Here is a 20,997-nt window from a genome sequence, read left to right as displayed (position 1 = left end):
ATAATATGATCCTTGTAACTTCTCTGGTCTTACCATGATTATAGCACCTATTTATTACCTTGAACAATAACATAAATATTGACTGATTCCTTTATTTAATGCATAAATAGCTACTATATCTGGTGTTCAAAGCTGAATATAGAAATGAAGACATAATGGGAAGTAAATGCAGAGGTGTATGGGCACAGTCTTTAAGAAATGTATGGTCAGGATCAGGCAGAAGCTGGATTGTGTTTAACCTTCTGCGTCAGAGTTTGGAATGACTGGGGGTGTGTGGGGGGAGTGTGAGCAGGTCCAGCTGAGAGGGCAGGAGAGATGAGCAAGAAGTGACCTGAGAAGCCTCCTCTTGAGGCAGTGGACAGGAAGCTGGGGGTGAAGAAGGTGGAGAGGATAGGAAAAGGAGGGGTAGAAGGGATTTGGTTGGGCTGGACTGGTTCCAGGTTCTGTGGTGAAGACAGGTATAGAATTGTTTTGCCCCAGGACAGTTCTGTCTTCTGGAACTGTGTTGGCATAAGCGGTCTGAAGCCTGGTCATCTGGCACAGTGGCTGCCATTGGCATGGCATTTAAATGTATTTTCTGGGCAAAGTTGTGGGATTTGTTTAGAGCCGCAAAAGGCCTTAGATATTACCTAATTCAGCCCCTTTGTCAGATGAGGCCACTGAGACCCACAAATGTTAAACAATTTGTTCAGAGTCACCAGGCACATGCCAGGTGAAGGCTTGGTGCATGTTCTAGATAGCCTTGAGATTCTGGCACCATGAGCGTATTTTATTTTACCTATTTATTTTAATTTGCTTAATGTTCATTTTTGAGAGAGAGAGGAGGGGAGAGAGTGCATGTGCACGAGCCGGGGAGGGGCAGAGGGGGGGGGGGGACAGAGGATCCAAAGCGGGCTCTGCACTGACAGCAGCAAGGCCTGATGCTGGGCTTGAACTCATGAACTGCAAGATCATGACCTGAGCCGAAGCTGGATGCCTAACCAATTGAGCCACCCAGGTGCCCCTTATTGATTGATTTATTTTTAAAATATTTATTTGTTTATTTAGTGAGAGAGAGAGAGAGAGAGAGAACATGCATACATGAGAAGTGAAGGGGCAGAGAGAGAGAGGGAGAGAGAGAATCCCAAGCAGGCTCCCCAGTGTCAGTGCAGAGCCGGGCATGGGGCTCTATCTCACTAACTGTGAGATCATGTGACCTGAGCTGAACTCAAGAGTCAAATGCGTAGCTGACTGAGGTACCCAGGTGCCCCATCATAAGTGTATTTTAGATACAAATAGTTTCTCTAAATTATCTATGCCCACGCAAATACCTATTTTATATATTGCCATCAATAGTCTTATCATGTTGTATTGTCAAATTATTCTTTTGAGTTATTGAATTATTGGAATTAAAATATTAAAGAATTAGAATATCAAAACATGAAGAATTGAAAATCTCTTCAGTGCCTAATTATTAACTGTAAATAATAATTAGACAAATTATTGGTGTAATGTGTATGTATCCTGCATATGTAAAAAAAATTCCAAAGGACTTTTTGTGACAAAAGAAGGAAAGAAGCTATTTTTTAAAAAAAGCTTAAGTTGAAGGGTGCCTGGGTGGCTCAGTCGGTTAAGCGTCTGACTTCGGCTCAGGTCGTAATCTCACGGTTTGCGTGTTGGAGCCCCGCATCCGGCTCAGAGCCTGGAATCTGCTTCAGATTCTGTGTCTCCCTCTCTCTCTGTCCCTCTCCCCCTATGAAAACCACTGACTGTGGCAGTGGTCTCAGGCCCACACTTGCTGGGTTGTGCTGGGCCCTGCGCTGTCTTAGGGAAGGCCTAGAAAACAGTATGGGGTAGAGCCGGTATTCAAACCTAAGCATTCCCGGCTCCAAAGCCCACTTGCTGGGCCACTGAATTATGCTAGTTCTCCAGCTAGAATCAGAGCTGGGTGAGGATCCCACCTGTAGTAATTATGAGTTGTATGGCCTTGGGCCCCCAAGTTCCTTAACCTCTCTTAAGCCTGTTTTATCATCTATGCCATGGGGATAACAATGGTGCTTACCTTCAGGGTGGTTGCTAAGGATAAATCAAAATTCCTATCTGGCAAATAGGAGCCTCTATTTTCCACACCTGTTAAATCCCTTGCCCTTCAGCTCCTAGGTTAAGGAGAGATTCTCACATTTTCTCACCCTTCAGATCCACGGGTGGTAGGGCAAGAGGCAGAAAAGGTTTGGGTCAAGGCTAAATACTTGGACCTCATCCCAGAGTGACTCTCCAGGGCAGGGGCGGGGTTCAGGAATCTACACCTTAGACCCCCGAGAAATTCAGATGCCTGCAGTCCTCCTGCCTGGCTTTGAATGACTATGCGTAGTGCTTGAAATCTGACAGACCAGTGCCTTTGTGAGCGTCTGAGCCCTTCCTGCACTGGCCTCCAGCTGTGTCTGTGCCTCCTCCCTTTCCCCATTGCCCAATCTGTCTTTATCTCCCCCTTCCATTCTAAGCCCCCTCCCCTTACTCTAGCCTTACTTCCTAGCTTCCTCTCCACCTCTCCGTGCACCCTCCCCTGAGCTCAGTCTGCATTCCTACCCACCGGCCGTTTCTCTACCAGTCTCTTCGCAGGCATTGCCCTTTCCTGTGTCCACCCGGAAGGCTCAGATAAAAGTTGCTTCCGCCAGGATAACCTTCAAGGCCTCTTCTCTGGCACCATGGCACTTTGCACGTACCTTTATTATTGCTCAAATAACAGGGTAATGGGAGATTTTTTTTTCCGGCCTCAGATTACCTGGTGGACTCGTGGCCCACGAATGGTGGAAATGTGCGCCAGAGTAAGATGGAGAGAGGAGGACAAGCCCGTAGACTTTGCAGAGGGGCCGAGAGGCCTGAGAAGTAAGAGAAGACCAGGAGACAGGGGCTCCTGAAAAGATAGATAAGAGATTACCATGCGGGGCTGGGAACTTGGGCTTTCCTGAGCGCTGGCCCCGCCCCGAGGCTCCGCCGGCCCTGCGCTTGGCTCCGCGGTCCGGGGGCGGGGCCGGACGCCGAACCAACGTGATGGCGTCAGGCGCCGCGAGCGCCGTTTCCTGTTGTCCCTGGCCGGGAGGCCGCAGCGCCTGGTCGGAGGCTTAGGGGCTGCAGTGGCCAGGAGTGCCCCGCGCCCCCTCCCCGCTCCCTCTGGTGAGTTAGGGGTCAGAGGGCGAGGAGGGTGAGGAGGGGACGGCGGGGCCGAGACGAGAACGGGCGATGGGTCACCAGCCCTGTCCGTGATCGCAAACCCTTGGTTGCTTTGAAACTGTCCTGCTTCAGAGCCTTTTCCCTTCCCGGCCTGAGCCCCGCACCCTACCCCACTCGGACCCGAGCCTTCAGCCCAAACAGCCAGTGCTGACCGACCCGTCCCCTTCCTCTTCTCCACCCGTGACCCGAGCCCAGCCCTTACCCTCACCCCTTCACCACTGGTCTTGCGTAAGTGCAGCCACACTCGACCCCACGGTAGCCCACTTCCAACCCCTAGGACAGCCACTTCCCTCCGCCTCCCTCTAACGCATCTCCTTCTCACCCCTCAACCCCTTTGGCAATCCCAGTGCTCCACGCAAACCTCCTCGAGCCCCCCCTCCCCCTCCCCGTCTTTCTGGCTTACCCCCTTTCAGGCTCAGCTTTCTTATCCCAGCCCCCCTGCTCAGCCCCCCAAGGTCTGCTCAGCCAAAACACCCACCTCCCCCCACTCATTTAATACCTACCACTACAGTAGATGCCCTATTGCGCTTACCGCCCTCTTCTTGATAACTCTGATCTCAGCCCTATCTCAAGTCTTGTATGTATCTTCTTGTCCTCACCCACTCAACCCCTAACTTCCAAGCCCACCACATACTTTCTTTCCATCCCCAGCCAGCCTGAGGACACTTCATTCCTGAGTCTTTGCTAAACCACCCCCCAACTCTTGCTGCCCTAGTTCCCACCACCCCTACCCAATCTTGTTAGATTGACGTCTTCCTATCCCCATTTCAACTCTTCATCCCAGCTCTGTGCCCACTCTTCCCTTGATGTGGTCCCCATTTGATCTGAGAACCTAGTGCAGTCCCCTGCCAACCCCACCTGCTTTCTCAGAGCCAGGCACTTGCCGAACACCTCAATTGAGGCAGGGCCTCAGATGGTAAGTAAGTGTGGAGGAGTAGAGATCCTTCTCCCGTGGGTCAAGTGCTTTTCCTGGATGTCAGGCCCCCTGTACCTGTCCTTAAGGATTGTATTCCTGGCATCCATATTACATTACTCGCGTTGGCTGCTGGAATGATAGGTATCATCCAAATACCTGGAAGGTGAGGGAGCTACTCATTCAGCTGGGGCAGTGGAAGCTTATCACTTCCTTTTGGGTGATGATCTGGAGAAACTCAAGCGGTTCCACTGTGTGGGGTTGGCTGTGGTCACAGAATCATGTCCATGTGCATTGCCCTGCCGCTCAGAAAGGACCCTCACCCAGTGCTCCTCCTGGCCAGAACTGGTTGTAGATTAGTCCCGCTACCGAATGTGCCAGAGGTGACGTTACATGTTGTGAAGAGTAGAGATGAGTGGATCCTGGGGACGCCGAGGCCTCCGTGGAGGCTGTTGAATTGCTTCCTCTTTTTGCAGGTGCTGGATCATTGAGTTTTGACCATTTTGATTACCCATGAACACAGAGAGTCAAGTTATCTCAGAGTAGCTAGACATTCTTGAGGCACCCAGGCTCCATGGTTAACATTTATAATCTCCTGGGATTTGGGGGTGCACATCCCCTCTAAGTTCTGGTGACCAAACTCCAAAGGATTGGCCATTTGACAGCCATTGTAAAGGACCCCAAAGAAGACCCCTTGTCTTTGCTTGCATTTATAGTCTCACGCCTTTGAGAATCGGATGTCCTTTTACCTTCAATATCCCCTTCCGTTAAGGTGTGATCTCTGAAGGGTTTCAGCCTGTTGGCAGCTTGGTGTAATGGAAGGAGTTCCGCAGTGACCCCACCACTGAGAAGTTGTATACCTCAACTTCTTACAGTCTGAAACGGTCTGAGCCTTTTTATTTTACTCATCTGTTCATTCAGCAAGTATTTTGTGAGCACCACCGTGTGCCGTGCACTGTTTGAAGCATTAGAAAGACAATGGTGAATGAGTCAGGCAAAGGTCCTGCTTTCATTCACTCAGAGTTTGGTCCTTGCCAGAATCTTAAGGGATCTGGGACAAGAATATGGGAGAGATGGGTGTTGTTGGATGGAAGGAGGGAGGGAGGAAAGAAAGATACCCAGTGTTCCTAGACCTCACATTTCTGGCCTCACCCACTAGCCTTTGGACTGGGAATCACGAGCTAGAAGTTGCTTGCCCTCCAGCTGATATTCAGTTGCTTTGTCGCCCTACCCACCCCCCCCCCCCACACCCATCCCACCCCCCACAGGGCTCTTGTCTAGAAATCCAACTTTCTTCAGGTAGAAGGAGGTGCTGTTTACTCAGCACTCACATGTCTGAAGTATCAGCTGTCTTTCTGAATCAGAAGATAACTTTGTCATTTGTTTCCAGCTGAAAACCCTGACTCATCACCTGGTACAGCAGCTGGAGGGCTTAAACACCGGCCTGTTGTCGTGCATAGCCAGGTGCAGGATCGGAGTCAGGCCGTAGAGACGAGGCTGTCGCGGATGGCGGGGAAGTCTCTAAGAAGAAGAGGTTGCTGTTTACTGATGAACGGAGTGTTTCGAAAGTGGTGAAGCCAGGTTATCCATTTCTTCTTCTAATGTAAGTCTCATCTGAGTCCTTCTCCTCTTTTCGTTCTTCCTTAGTCTCTGGAGGAAGTGAAATTGGATGTTTATAGAAGGCCAGGCAGTATCACGAAGAGAATCAACCCCAACGATTCCTTCCTGTGTGTTGGAACATTTGAGGAGGGACAGCTCGGAAACCTGGCTGCCACGGAAAGGACCTGTGGTCAGCTAGTTGGGGCCACAGATCTGATGGGCAAGATTGTTTCTTGTCAGTGTTAGGCCTTCTTTGATAAGGTGGAGCTTCTGAAGAGTCTGTGAATAATAAGTTTGCCTGAAACTCTTTGAACCAAGGACCTGGGACAGTATGAACTGACGAAAGGCACAGAGCTTGGAATGAGAAAATTCTGTCCCTCACCTGAGGCATGTTTCTACTGAGCCTCAGTTTTCTCTTCTGTGAATGAGGGATACTCATCCTTCTCTCACAGGATTGTTTTAAGAATTAAATGAGGATAGAGAATGAGATCCTGTGCCAGAGTGAACCAATACAGAGGGGCAGAGGTAGACGAAGGGTGACTTAAGAGTTTCCTAAAGGCACACGGCACTCACCTTTTCTGCTCCACTGTATCAGGGATGTTTGAACTCTCTACTTGCTCTCTTTCTTCTGGGTCTCCTGAAGACCCACCCCTCTTTCGTTTGCTTCTTGGTGTCAGTGAAGACAGCTCTGAAGATAGAAAGTGAAACCAGTCCCATAGCATGGTAGATGGGGGTCTGGCTCACCCAAGGAGCCTGCTGGAGTGCTGACCTAGCAGTCAGGAGACCCAGAGCCCAGAGATCTCACATCGTAGATGGTCGTGGTCCTGCCTCTGAGCCATTTCCTGCCTTCCTGAGGCGTTCTAGAACCGACAGGCCTATGTAGGGAGCTTTGGCTTCCTGCAAGGAAAGATGTGCCCGGAACTTTGGCCTGACCCCCACGTCTCAGTTCTGTTTTGTGAATTGTCAAGTGGCAATTCTTCTAGGTTTCTCTGCACTGTTGTCCTTTTGTGACGTTCCTGACACTGTTTTAGGTCACAGTTGTCTCTTGTCTGGCCCTGCTCTGACCTCAGTGTCAGTTTACTTTGTTTTTTCAGCAGACCCTGACTTGGCCAGAGCACCCACTTAATGATAAGCCTCCCTCCCTCCAGTGAATATTATATTCAGTGAATTAGTTGATGAGGCCTCAATGGTCTTCCTCTTCAGATTGCTGAGGCCCAAGCCTTGAGGCCGGCTGAGGGAAGGGCAGTTTTAGGGCTTGAGGCTCTGTCTAGAAGGGCAGGCCCCCGGAATTGCCAGAGGGGATTGGATGCCAGGGTCTCAAAGCCAGCGAGCCTGAACTTGGCCTGCAGGGCTGCGTAGGGTAGCCTTGAAGAAACCCAGCCTCTAGGATCAGGCACGGTTTCAGGACCGACTCTATAGTATGTCCCCTTCTCCCGGTGCCCTGGTGGCCAGAGCATGGAGCTGGTCTCCAGCGAAGGGTCCTGAGGATTCCCAGTGGGTAGGAGCTGGGAAAGTGGTGGAGGGAGAGACAGTCTGATGGGCTGTGGCCAGGGGCTAGTGTTCCTCCTGTCAGTCTGTTGTGCGCTGACCAGAGCTGGTTTCGTGGGGGCCGTCCTCCACACACCTATCTGCCTTTGCATGTCCTTACTTAGGAAGGTCGGCGCTGGGTCCTGTTCACCCTCTGCCGGATCCAGAGGCCAGGGCTTGAATCAGAGCGTCTTTCATCATTTAGGGCCACCCTGCCGTTCTCCATGCCTCACTGTTCGCCTGTAAACCTTTCCTGCCAGACTCAACCCTGATGCTCCCTTGCATCCCGCCACCTGGGCCCCCAGCTGGAGAGCCCTCCTCCCAAGACTTCCCTGCCCCCTCCCCAGCCACCCCTTAGCCCTAGCTCACACCCGCCTCTTCCAGAAGGGTGGATGTCATCCTGGCCGAAGGTGGTAGAGCCCGCCACTGATCAGCCCTGGGATCTTGGGAAGTTCCCTGACCTGGGTCAGCTTTGATTTATCTGGATAATAAAAGAGCTCGCCTAGGGTGGTTACAAGGAATGAATGAAGCAATGTGTGTAAACAGTACAAAATCCATTCATCATGCCTCCATTTGATAACTTCTTTGGGCCATAGGTTTTTGAGAACAGAGACAGCGATGACCTATTTTTTGGTGTCCCTCCATGCTCGGCAGCGTGGTCACTAGAGATCTGTTTAGATGGGAATGTGCCTGCCCAATCCTGGTCCGTCCAAGTGGCTGGGGCGGTCCAGGCGAGCCAACAGCCACCCCCCGAGGCTCAGGTTGAGGCCCCCCCCCCCCACCTAAGCCACCCCCGGGGGGGTGGGGGGGAAGCCAGTGCCCTGAGGGATTTACCTGTGTACTGACTTCAGGTAGTTGAGCGGACTCATTCAGACAGTGGCCTTTGCCTATAAGGCTTGGCCACATCCAACCGGGGTAATAGATACCATTTATCCTTAGTACCGTCAGGCACTGTGCTGGGCGTTTTCCACATTCATAACCTCCGTTTGAGACGTCTGCCGTGGTGCCCCACCTAGCATGCCTAAGTGGTTAGTGGCAAATCGAGATTCGAACCCGTGTTGTTTCCCTTTAGGCGTGTCCCTGTGCTGCTCCAGCTGGACCCTCGTGCCTGGAGGGGAAGCAGCTATGTAGCAAGAGGCCCTCCCTTTGGAAACTTCCTTCAGTTGTGCTTGTCCCTGCCGAGCTGGCAGACATCGGGCTGGCACAGGAGTCAGAGGCTCCGAATGTGAATTGTGAGCCCCTGCTTCCTGGTCCACGTGGGCTCTTGGCACCTCCAGCGGCAGCATCCCCCTCGCACCCTTAGTTCTGTATCCAAATCGGCCCCTCATTCCCTGCTTTTTTGTGCCAGCGTTTGGTGTGGCATACAGAGGCCTCTCCATGCCCTGATTAGGGTGGACCCACCCACGGCACATAGGATTCCCCACCTCCTGAGATTCGAGCCCTCACATTTCTTCTCTTCCCTTGTTTCCTTCCTTAAAATCCACTCTTGGCTTTTACTTTTGAATTCAGAGGCCTTTGCATTGCAGTTTGAGGAAGATGGGCTGACCCGCTGCCTGCTGGGGGGAGGGGGAGAATTGGCTGGGGGTGGTGAGCTGGAACCTGCTCATCTGGCCGCGATGTCTGTCTCTGCAGGTGTCATGTGATTCTCCGAGGGAGCTGCAGTGTGAGCGGAAATGCTCTCGGTGGTGGAGAATGGACTGGACCCCCGGGCTGCCATCCCGGTAGGCAGTCGGAGAGGCTCAAGGGTGGGGAAGGGGGCACGGGACAGCCATGTCATTGGTCTTCCTCACTTTGAAATGAATGAGTACTGTCTGGAAAGCGAGGCTTCGGGCTGAGAAAGAGTTATAGCAGAAGCAGGCTCTGAGGAGACCCTGCCCTTTCTAGAACATCTTATTGGTGATAGAATGGGAATTGATAAAAAACAACGGATTTTAATAGGGGCTGCCTGAAGACCAAGGATTTCTCAAAGGAAGTCATACATATGGGGCGCCTGGGTGGCTCACACGGTTAAGCGTCATGATCGTAAGCGGCTCATGGTCTTGCAGTTTGTGAGGTCAAGCCCTGCATTGGGCTCTCTGCTGTCAGAGCAGAGCCTGCTTTGGATCCTCGGTCCGCTCTGTCTCTGCCCCCTCCCCCACAGGCACATACATGTATGCACATTCTCTCTCTCTCTCTCTCTCTCTCTCTCTCTCTCTCTCTCTCTCTCTCTCAAAAATAAGTAAACATTAAAAGAAGGGGCAGCTGGGTGGCTCAGTTGGTTGAGCATCCGACTTCGGCTCAGGTCATGATCTCACGGCTCATGGGCTGGAGGCCCGCATCGGGCTCTGTGCTGCCAGCTCAGTGCCTGGAGGCTGCTTCATATTCTGGGTCTCCCTCTCTCTCTCTGCCCTCTCCCTCCCATGCTGTCTCTCTCTGTCTCTCAAAAATAAATAAACATTAAAAAAAAGAAAAAAGAAAAGAGGGCATTAGGGTGGCCTGGGTGCCTCAGACGGTTGAGCGTCCATTTGGCTCAGGTCATGATCTCACGATTTGGGAGTTTGCTGCTGTCACTCCCTAGCCCACTTTGAATCCTCTGTCCTCCTCTCTCTTTGCCTCTCTCTCTCTCTCTCTCTCTCTCTCTCTCTCTCTCTCTCTCTCTCCAGTCAAATAAGCAAACAATAAAAGAAGTATATGACCCATAAGTCATATGAAAAGATGTCTAACATCAAAAGACTGCATACTGTATGACTTCATTTACACAAAATGTCCAGAATTGGCAAATCCATAAAGACAGAAAGTAGATTAGTAGTTGCTAGGGGTTGAGGGAGAGGGTACTAGAGAGGAGTGACTGCTCATGGGCACAGTGTTCCTTTTTGAGACAATGAAAATGTCCTAAAATTAGGTAGTGGCTGTAGTTTCACTATTCTGTGAACATACCAAAAATCACTGAACTGTATAGTTTAAATGAGTGAATTTTAGGCAATGTAAATTGTGTCTCATTAAAGCTGTTATAAAGAAAAAAAAAAAAAAACAGGGGCTCCTGGGTGGCTCAGTTGATGGAGCGTCCGACTTCGGCTCAGGTCATGATCTCACGGTCCGTGAGTTCGAGCCCCGCGTCGGGCCCTGTGCTGACCGCTCAGAGCCTGGAGCCTGTTTCAGATTCTGTGTCTCCCTCTCTCTTTGCTCCTCCTGTGCCCATGCTCTGTCTCTGTCTCTCAATAAGAAATGTTAAAAAAACAATTTGATTCTAAAAAAACTTAAAAAATTTTTTTTAATGTTTATTTATTCTTGAGAGAGAGAGAGAGAGAGACAGAGACAGAGACAGAGCATGAGTGAGGGAGGGGCAGAGAGAGAGAGAGAGAGGGAGACAGTTTAATAGCCTGCTTCCAATTCTGTGTCTCCCTCTCTTTCTGCCCCTCCCCTGTTCATGCTCTGTCTCTCAGCAATAAATAAATGTTAAAAAAAAATTTTTTAAAAATTTGATATATAGAAAAAAAGGTTAAAAATCCTGCCCCAGGGGACTATTGACCCATAGTTAAAAACTTCTGTCTTACAAGGCATAACCCTCAAGCTGAATTAGAAATCATCAAATCTTGGGGCACCTGGGTGGCTCAGTTGGTTAAGTGTCTGACTTCGGCTCAAGTCATCATTTCACAGTTTGTGGGGTCGAGCCCCACATCAGGCTCTGTGCTGACAGCTCGGAGCCTAGAGCCTGCTTTGGACTCTGTGTCTCCCTCTCTCTCTGCCCCTTCCCTGCTCACTCACTCTCTCTCTCTCTCTCTCTCTCTCTCTCTCTCTCTCAAAAATAAATAAACATTTAAAAATTTTTTAAGAATCATCAAATCTTACCAGATTCATCTTCTAGTATATAAACTACCAAATACACGCTTTTCAAAAAATATTTTTTTAATTTCAGTTTATTTTTTTTAATAGGTAATATATATTTGCATGGCTCAGAATTCCAAAGGTATATAATACACAATTCAAAGTTTTTCTCCTACCCCTGTCCCTCAGCCTACCCACTCTCTCCACTCTCTCTTGTTCCTTGTGCCAAATTACTTTCATTTTTCTTACAAGTTTGGGAAATAAGATCTCCAAGTTAGATACTATCATGAGAAAATATAAACTATATATAGTATTTAAGAAATTCATAAAATTCATAAGAAAACAACTACCTTGTTCTACCATTTGTCCCTTACCAGTAAGGTTATCAGACTAAGGGGCAGGGGGGAATCTACTTTAGGGGGATCATAATCCCTACATTTAGATTACTATGACTGTTATGTCTTTTATTATTAATTCAGAAGTCATTTATGACTTATCTACCCAAGTTGAACTAATGATATGACACACAATCTGTCATGAAAAATGCCAGTCAGTTACTTTGAGTATAATATTGTTTCCAAAATTACTTGTGTCTACACTGACTTTTTCTACAAATCAATTTAAAAAAAAGATAACAAAAAAATTGGCAAAGGACAGAAAATTCAGACAAGAAACACAAATGCCCAGGAAACATACAGAGATATTTAAATGTATACGTAATCAGAAAAATTCAAATTCAGAAGGGACCCATTTTATTCACCCACCAGATCAGCCAAGAAATGGAGAATATCCAAGAGTGGGAGGGTAGGAGGAAATGAATGCTGTCATGGTGTATGGATTGGTGTGTAAATTGGCACACCTTTTTTGAGGGCAATTAAAATTGTATATATCGACATCGTCTTCATCCCAACAGTTCCATTTCCAGGGATCTATTTTACAGAAATACCCACCCACGTACACAAAGATGCATGTATGAGGTGGTCCATGCAGCAATGCATGTAATAAGAAAACTGGACACAGCCTAAACATCCATCAGGAGGGGAATTACTAAATCGTAATACACTCATACTATGGAATATTATGCAGCAGCTTGCATGGATGGGGTAACCCTCTATGTACTGGAAGAAAAAAAGTCTAAGACATACCACGAAGCAAAAGAATCGAGTTGTAGGATGTTACAATTTATGTAAAAAAAAGATAAGAAAATCACACAACAAACCTATTTTGCTGTAAATATGTATGTAGGCAAATGCATGGAAAAAGGTCTGGAAGGATATATACTAAATCCAGAGTAGTGGCTATCCCAGCAGTGGGGGGATTAGAACATAAGGCAGGTGTTCACTAGATCTGTTATTTCATCAAAAAAAATTTTTTTAATGTTTATTTATTTTTGAGACAGAGAGAGAGAGGGAATGAATGAGCAGGAGAGGGGCAGAGAGAGAGGGAGACAGAATCCGAAGCAGGCTCCAGGCTCTGAGCTGTCAACACAGAGCCCAACGTGGGGCTTGAACCCACGAACCGTTGAGATTATGACCTGAGCCGAAGTTGGACACTTAACCGAATAAGCCCCCCAGGCCCCCCTGTTATTTCATTTTTATATATTGAGACTATAATCACGTATTCCTTGTATAATGGAAAATAAGTTGAAATTGATTCTAATTTTAAAGGGAACCTGCCAAATTTAATTTTTAAAATAAACACAGATGGGGCGCCTGGGTGGCTCAGTCGGTTAAGCGGCCGACTTCAGCTCAGGTCATGATCTCGCGGTCCGTGAGTTCGAGCCCTGCGTCGGGCTCTGTGCTGACAGCTCAGAGCCTGGAGCCTCTTTCAGATTCTCTGTCTCCCTCTCTCTGACCCTCCCCCGTTCATGCTCTGTCTCTCTCTGTTTCAAAAATAAATAAACGTTAAAAAAAAAATTAACACAGAATTGCAATCGGTAGAGGTCGAGTTGGGATATGGAAGGGGAAACACCTTTCCTCAGAGCTACTGACTTCAAAGTTCTGGACCAAGAAGGACCTTAGAATGCAGTTAGTTTTTTTTTTTTTTTTTTTTTTTTGTATTCGTATTTGGAGAGAATATACTCACAGTTTCTCAGCCCAACGGTATCCCTTCCATACATTTTCATCAATGTGAGAAATAGAGTTTCCTTGGAAATTTCTGTGAAGAAACACAGTTCAGATCCTTGAATAGGTAGGAAAGGAATGAACAGAATAAATAAAAGAATCACTGGCAACCTTGTGGGGAATATTCCAATGCAGTAAATGCCAACTTTCTAATTTCCGCGGCTATCAGCATCCCAGGTGGTGCAATTAATAAAGAGATAGCGTGGGGCCACTGGCACAAACAAGCCAGCTCCTTAGAACCTGAACTTCCTATTTGTTCCATTCCTTGGGTAGATAACGCCTGTTAATTACTCTGGAGATAAGTATTTTTTTTCCCCAAATCACTTATGTGTCTAAAATGGTTCCTTCCACAAATCAATGAGAAAATAATAATTCAACGAAAAAAATGGTAAAAAATTTACCATTATCAGCAAACAAATGTAAAGAAGCCCTCTACTGAAACCTCTCTAGGTGTTAGAAGGATAAGGGAAGTTAGAAATTAGAATAACTAACATGGAAAGATTTCTTAGACATATTGTATAGGGAAAAGCAACAAATCACTGGGCAAGGAATTAAAAAGTATCCCCTCATTAGGAAATTAGGAAAAAATGCAAAGGAAAGAGATGGGAAGGAAGGACACACACCAAAAAGGTGACAGGAGTTATCTTATGAGTGGTAGGGAGGGTGGGGTGGGATTTTCACGTTTTATCCTCTATACCTGTGACATTAAAAACAAAAAAAAGTATCCATGATAATTCATGTATCCATGAATTACACATGTTTAAGAGAAGCTATTAAATGCCTGAGGTTCAGTTTCAACCGCTAACTCTGCGTATGACTTTGAATCTTTACCTTTAGTTTTGTCCTCTTCCCTCAGCAACAGCTTACCTGGTCAGTTTATATACACATTTTTTTCAGGGGAGTCAGGAATAAATTCAAAACAGATACCCATCTGCCCATGTGCCTGGTGGACATTTCCAGTCAACCTGAAGCCTTCTGGTTGCTCTGTGTTCCCTGGTAAAAGATGCCTCAACTTCCATCATTCTCCTTATCTGGGACAGAAGTTTCAGAGTAATATCTGAGTTTTCTCTTTCCCGTGCACACCCCACCCGCGACTGTCATCAGTTAGTCTATCTTGTCACTTCCTCCTTTGCAGTGCTCTCAAGGCTTTTCTTTCTACTCTTTTCAGCCACTCTGAGTCGGCCCCTTGTTACTTTATTCCCAGGTTTTGTTAGAACATTCTATCTGGTCTCGCTGGATCAAGCTCTCCTCTCCAGATCGGCCTATATGGGGAACTGAAAATAATCCTGTTTCAGCGGTCTGTATATCTCATGCTTGAAAACTTTCAATGGCTCTCTATAACTCAGAATCTAACGTTCAAACCTCTCTAGCTGATAGTCAAGGTTTCTCGTAATTGGATCTTTAACTGCTTAACCTAATTCTTAATTCCTGATCATTCCTGCAGCCGTGCCTTTGCCTAGACTTATACCCATTTTTTCTCTATTTAACACATCAGAGCCACTCTTTAAGTCTCAGCTAAAGTGTTAGCTTATCCATGCAGCTCTCCCTGACCTCCATACTCCGCTGATTACAGAGTCTGCTGAATTCCAACACCCATGGTACCTCTTTTAGTACTTAATTACATGCCACCTCCCTTTTTATGACCATTTCCTTTCTTCCCACCTGTCATTTCATGTTCTGAAGACGATTTCATCCTAGTGTGGCGCCCATAGTACTTACTCTTGGGTTGGGCCCAAACTGAGTACTGTATGTGGAAGGCCGGGCGTCAAAGATGAGGTCTGGGGAATCAAAATAATAACAGCTAACACTCATATTTCGCCAGGCACTGATCCAAGTGCTTCATATGTATTACCTCATCTAGATCTCACCATAATCCCATGAGATGGTAACTATCGTAATTTCCATTTCACAGAAAAGGAAACTGAGTCACAAAGCTAATAGATGACAGACCTCGGCCCAAACGCAGGCAATCTAGTTCCAGAATCTCTACTCTTCACTACTCTGTTGTATCCTATTATAGAGGATGGAGCAAAAATGGGAGAGTAGAGGTTAAGGAATGAAATAATGGGGCTAAAAATTGGATAAGGAAAAAGAATAAGGACAATTACAAGTAAAAGATTGGAGAAGGGCGAACAGTAGTAAAAAGGAAAATGAAGATAAGGGATAGTTGACAAAGAAAAGGTAAAAACAGAAAGTCAGTCAACGTGGTTGGGGAGATGAGGAAGGCCCAGGACGACATTGAGGAAGAGACTGCCATGTCAAGCAGGAGGCAGAGAACAAACAAGTAAAGGCGATTCTTACAAGATGGTGAAGGTGCCGTTGTAGGTGTCGGGCTCCAGCACGGGCACTCTGCGGAGCCTCTGCTGTGGGCTGAGACCAACACACGACAGTGTCTCCTCTTTGCAGGTACAGCGCTCACATATTTTGAGGTCTGTGGTGGCATTCTGTTCTGGTTGCCAAGTTAAAGTTGTGTATGCCTTTTCTGAGGTATAGTTTACAAAATGCACCACAGGATGTTCAGTTGTTGGAGGAAAACCTGTCTCAAATGACTCTGGTTGCTGACTTACAGGAATTTCTAGGTCCATAGGTGGAACCGTGACTTCAGTCAGGTTTCGATGTTGACTCTGAACCTGTTTTGGATGTGCAAGTGTCACCTCAAGGTCCTTTGGGGGAGGAGTTGTAGTCTTCTTCAGGGTTGTCGAATGTTCAGCCTCTGTAATAGGTTCTGGAGTTATAGTAAGCTCCACATGACGAAATGGGATGATGGGTGATGCTGGATGCTGACCTTGATCCTTACTTGGAGTTGGAACTGTCACTTCCTGCTGGAATGGATATTGAACTACAACCTCCTTAGGTGGCTCTGGAGGCTGAGTTGGGGTGTCTCGCATGGTTGGAGAAGGTTCAGTCTCCACACTGGATCCTGCAGTTACAGTAAGTTCCAGGTCCATAGGTGGAACTGTGACTTCAGTCAGGTTTGGATGCTGACTCTGAACCTGCTCTGGATGTGCAAGTGTCACCTCAAGGTCCTTTGGAGGAGGAGCTGTAGTCTCCTTCACGGGTGTAGAATGTTCAGCCTCTGTAGTAGGTTCTGGAGTTATGGTAAGCCCCAAGTCCACACGATGAGCTGTGACACTGGGCAATGTTGGTTGCTGACCTTGATCCTTACTTGGAGTAGGAACTGTCACTTCCTGTTGGGACGGATACTGAACAACCTCCTTAGGTGGCTCTGGAGGCTGGGTTGGGGTCTCTTGCATGGTTAGAGAAGGTTCAGTCTCTGTAGTGGGTTCTGGAGTTATGGTCAGTTCCAGGTCTAAAGGCTGAACTCTGACTTCAGTCAAATTTGGATGCTGAGCCTGGACCTGCTCTGGATGTGGAGGTGTCACCTCAGTGTCCTCTGGAGGAGCTAGAGTCTGCTGCATGATTGTAGACTGCTCAGCCTCCACAGTAGGTTCTGGAGTTACAGTAAGCTCCAGGTCAGCAGGCTGAACAGTAACATTGGGCAAGTTTGGATGCTGAGCTTGCTCTTGTCCTAGAGGTGGAACTGTCACCTCATTATGGACTGGAGGTTGTGCTACAACCTCCTCAGGTGGCTCTGGAGGCTGAACTGGGGCCTCCTGCTGGGCTGGAGGAGTTTCTGCCTCCTTAGAGGGCTCCGGAGGTTGAGTTGGAGACTGCTGCAGAATTGGAGATGGTTCTACCTTCTCAGGGGCCTCTGAAGGCTGAGCTTGTACCTCCTGTTGTGTTAGAGAAGGTTCTATCTCCTTAAGTGGCTCGAGAGGTAGAGATAGGGTTTCCTGCTGGACTGGAGATGGTTCCACCTTCTCAGGAGGGTCTGAAGGCTGAGGTGGGGCCTCCTGCTGTGTGGAAGGTTCTACCTCCTTAGGGGGCTCAGGGGATACAACTGGGGCTCCCTGCTGAGTTGGAAAAGATTCTGCCTCATTACCGGGCTCTGAAGGCTGAGCTGGGGGCTCCTGAGGTGTGGGAGAAGGTTCCACCTCCTTAGGGGGCTCAGGGGATATAGCTGGGGACTCCTGGAGGACTGGAAACTGAGCTGGGGCCACCTGCTGGGTTGGGGACTCTGCCTCATTAGGGGGCTCTGAAGGCTGAGCTGGGGCCTCCTGCAGTGTGGGAGAAGGTTCTACCTCCTTAGGGGGCTCAGGAGATACAGCTGGGGCCTGCTGGGGGACAGGAGACTGAACCAGGGCCTCCTGCGGGGTTGGAGAAGATTCTGCCTCATTAGGGGGCTCTGAAGGCTGAGCTGGGACTTCCTGCTGAACTGGAGATGGTTCTACCTTCTCAGGAGGCTCTGAAGGCTGAGCTGGGGCCAGCTGGGGGACTCCAGACTGAGCTGGGGCCTCCTGTTGGCCTGAAGCAGGGTCCACAGCCTTAGGGGGGTCCGGAGTCTGAGCTAGGACCTCTTGTTGGCCTGGAGAAGACTCATCTTCAGGGGACTCTGGAGACTGGGAAAGATGCTTGGACTGAGCTGGAGCAAATTCGACTTTCTCACGGGGAATAGGAGATTGAGCAGGGACATCCTGCTGCACTGGAAGATGTTTAACCTCCTTAGTTGCCTGGGGACTTAGGAAAATCCTCAGATCCACAGGTTTACCTGTGATATTAGGCAACACTGGATGCTGATCTTCACCTGGACCTGGAGGTGAGAATGTCACCTCATGCTGTACTGGAGACTGAGCTACAACATCTGTAGAGGACCCTGGAGGCTGAGCTGGATGCTCATACTGAACTGGAAAAGACTCGACCCCCTCATTGGGCTTTGGTTGCTGAGCTGGGACCTCTTGCTGGATTGGAGAAGGTTCTATACTTGCAACAGGCACTTGAGGCAGAGCTGAGCTCTCCTGCTGGCTTGGAGAAAGTTCAATTTCCTCAGGAAAATCTTCGGGTGGAGTTGAGACTTCATGCTGGACTGGAGAAGATTCCACATTTTCAGGGGGCGCTGGATGCTGATGTGGGACCTCCTGCTGGATTGGAGAAGGTTCCAACTGCTCAGGGGACACTCCAGACTGAGCTGAGGCCTCTTCTCGGAGTGGAGAAGCTTCAACCTCATTAGTGGATTCTGAGGTCATGGTAACTGAGGAATCCACAGGTTTAACAGTGACATTAGGCAACAGCAGGAGCTGAGCTTGATTCTGACCTTGAGGAAAAACTGTTACCACCTGATGCTCTGGAGAGTGAGCTGGGGCCTCCTGTTGGGTTGGAGAAGGTTCAACCTCACCAGAAGGCTCTGGATGTTGAGCTGTGGCTTCCTGTTGAGTGGCAGAAGGGTTAATTTCCTCAGAGGTCTGTGCATGCTGACTTGGGGCCTCCTGATAGGTTGCAGGTTTAACTTCCCCAAGGGGATTTGGATGCTGAGTTGTGGCCTTTGACTGGGCTGGAGAAGGCTCAGTCCCCTCAAGGGGCTCTGGATACTGAGTTGGGGTCTCTGGTTGGGTTGGAAAAGGCTCACCCTCCTCTGATGCCTGAGGATACTGAGCTGGAGCCTCCTGCTGGGTTGAAGAAGGTTCAACCTCCTCAGGGGTCTGTGGATGCTGAACTGGGGCCTCCTCCTGGGTTGTAGGTGGTTCACTCCCCTCGGAGGCCTGTGGGTGCTGACCCTGGCCCTCCTCCTGGAGAGGGGAAGGTTCACCCTCTTCCTGGGCCTCTGGAAGCTGAGTCGGGGCCTCCTCCTGGGTTGAGGATGATTCACCCTCCTCAGGGGCCTGTGATTGCTGAGCTAGGGCCTCCTGCTGAGTTGTAGAAGGTTCAACTTCTCCAGGATATTCTGGATACTGAACTGGGGTCTCCTGCTGTGTTGGAAGTTTCTCCTGTGTGGTAGATTCTGGAGATTGCGTTGGAGTCTCCTGTTGAACTGGCAAAGATTCAACCTCAGGGGACTGTGGAGGCAGAGTTGGGGCTTCATGCTGGGTTTCAAAAGGTTCCACATTAAGAGGCACTGAGGGCTGAGCTATAGTCTCGTGCCGAACTGGAGAAGGTCCCACCTCTGTAGTGGGTTCTGCAGTCATGGTAAGCTGCACATCTGGAGGTTTCACACTGACATTGGGCAGGTTTAAATGTTGATCATGGTAGTGACCTGGAGGTGAAACTGTCATCTTATGATGCCATAGAGGTTGAGCTGGGTGCTCCTGCTGGGTTGGAGAAGGTTCCACCTCCCTGGAAGGCAGCTCTGGAGGCTGAGCTGGTTGCTCTTGCAGGGTTGCAGAAGATTCTATCTCCCCTGGAGACTGAGCTGGAGTCTCCTGCTGGGTTGAAGATTCTGCCTCATTAAGGAGCTCTGCAAGCTGAGCTAAGGCCTCCTCCTGGGTTGGAGAAAGTTCAGCTTCTCCAAAACGGTCTGGAAGCTGAGCTGGGGGTTCCTGTTTGCTTAGAGAAGGCTTACCTTCCTCAGGAGGCACTGAAGGCTGAGCTGGGGTCTCCTGCTGCCTTAGAGAAGGATCAATCACCCCAGGAGGCTCGGAAGGCTGACCTGGGGTCTCCTGCTCACTTGAAGGCTCAACCTCCTCTGGAGGCTTACCCGAGGTCTCTTGCTGGGTTAGAGAAAGTTCTGCTTCCTCAGTATGTTCAAGAGGCTGAGGTGGGGCCTCTTGCTGGGCTATAGAAGATTCAACACCTTTATCAGGCCCTGGAGTTGTGGTAAATTCCACATCTAAAGGCTTACCTATAACCCTGGGAAACATTAAATAATCTGGATACTGACCTAGAGGTAGAGATGTCACCTCATCACTTACTGCAAGTTGAGTTAAATACTCGATAGGGAACTCTGGAACTAGAGTTGGGGCCTCCTGCTGGACTGGGGTAGGTTCAACCTCCTCGAGGCGCTCTGCAGGCTGAGCAGGGGCCTCCTGCTGGACTGGGGTAGGTTCAACCTCCTCGAGGCGCTCTGCAGGCTGAGCAGGGGCCTCCTGCTGGACTGGGGTAGGTCTAGCCTCCTCAGGGTGCTCCGCAGGCTGAGTTAGAGTTATGGTAGGATCCAGAGGTTTAACAGTGACATTGGGGAAGCTTGGCTTCTGAGCTTCACTCTGACTTGGAGATAGCACATTTACTTCATGATGTGCTAACAGTTGAGATATGATGTCCTTAGATGGCTCTGGAGGCTGAGCAGGGGCCTCCTGGGGGGTTGGAGAAGGTTCCACTTCCTCGGGGGCCTCTGTAGGGTGAGCTGAGGCTTCCTGCTGGACTGAAGAAGGTTCGACCTCTTCAGGGGTACTTGAAGGCTCAGCTGGGGCTTCTTGTGGGTTTGCTGAATTTCCATCCTTAAGGGACTCTGGACGCTGAGATGGAGCCTCCTGCTCAAGTAGAGATGTTTCTGTCTCTTCAGAGGGCTCTGGATGCTGAGCCTGAGCCTCCCCTTGGGGCAAAAAAGATTCAGCTTCCTCAGGGGACTCTAGATGATTTGGGGTCTTCTGCAAGGGTGGAGGAATTTCAGCCTCCTCAGAGAAGTTTGGAAGTTGATCTGGTCCCCCTGGGAAACCCATAGGTAGGTTCTCCTCAGGATACAGGAGACCCATATTGGAATCAAATGACTGGTGATCTTCGGCCTGATCTAAACCTACAGTTTTAGTCTTACTTTTGAGATGAGGAGGCGGAGCTATGGTCTGATTCTGATCCCAACCTGGCACTGGAACCACCTCTGGGAGCCTTTGATGCTGGGTTAGCTGGTCATTCAGATCCTCATCTGGCCCTGGGGGTAGTTCTCCAAACGAATCCGTGTCCAGCAATGGAACCAAAGTCTAGGTCAACTCCTTAGGCGGGGCCAACATCTGGGCTGGAGCAGAGGACCCCAGGTAATTAAAGCCCCCCGGCTCA

At 49.0% G+C, this 20,997-nt stretch overlaps 1 protein-coding gene and 1 long non-coding RNA gene across 2 annotated transcripts; one reads left to right on the top strand and one right to left on the bottom strand.

The window, feature by feature from the left end:
* The first annotated feature begins 3,008 nt into the window (after positions 1-3,008).
* On the top strand, positions 3,009-9,417 carry LOC128774249 (uncharacterized). The gene is made up of 3 exons (XR_008418772.1): positions 3,009-3,153; positions 5,544-5,704; positions 8,882-9,417. It is a non-coding gene; the product is annotated as an uncharacterized LOC128774249 (long non-coding RNA).
* Positions 9,418-12,910: 3,493 nt separating this feature from the next.
* On the bottom strand, positions 12,911-20,699 carry LOC128774153 (titin-like). Its single transcript, XM_053892225.1, has 2 exons — positions 15,478-20,699; positions 12,911-13,210 (listed from the first exon to the last, which is right to left on the bottom strand). Exons 1-2 carry the CDS (start codon positions 20,697-20,699, stop codon positions 13,135-13,137), a joined length of 5,298 nt encoding a protein of 1,765 aa, XP_053748200.1. The 3' UTR covers positions 12,911-13,134.
* Positions 20,700-20,997: the final 298 nt, after the last annotated feature.

This window comes from Panthera pardus, unplaced genomic scaffold (genome assembly GCF_024362965.1).
Source record: "Panthera pardus isolate Hobbes unplaced genomic scaffold, ASM2436296v1 HiC_scaffold_3, whole genome shotgun sequence".
Classification (NCBI taxonomy): domain Eukaryota; kingdom Metazoa; phylum Chordata; class Mammalia; order Carnivora; family Felidae; genus Panthera; species Panthera pardus.
This window is presented reverse-complemented; position numbering and strand designations above follow the sequence as displayed.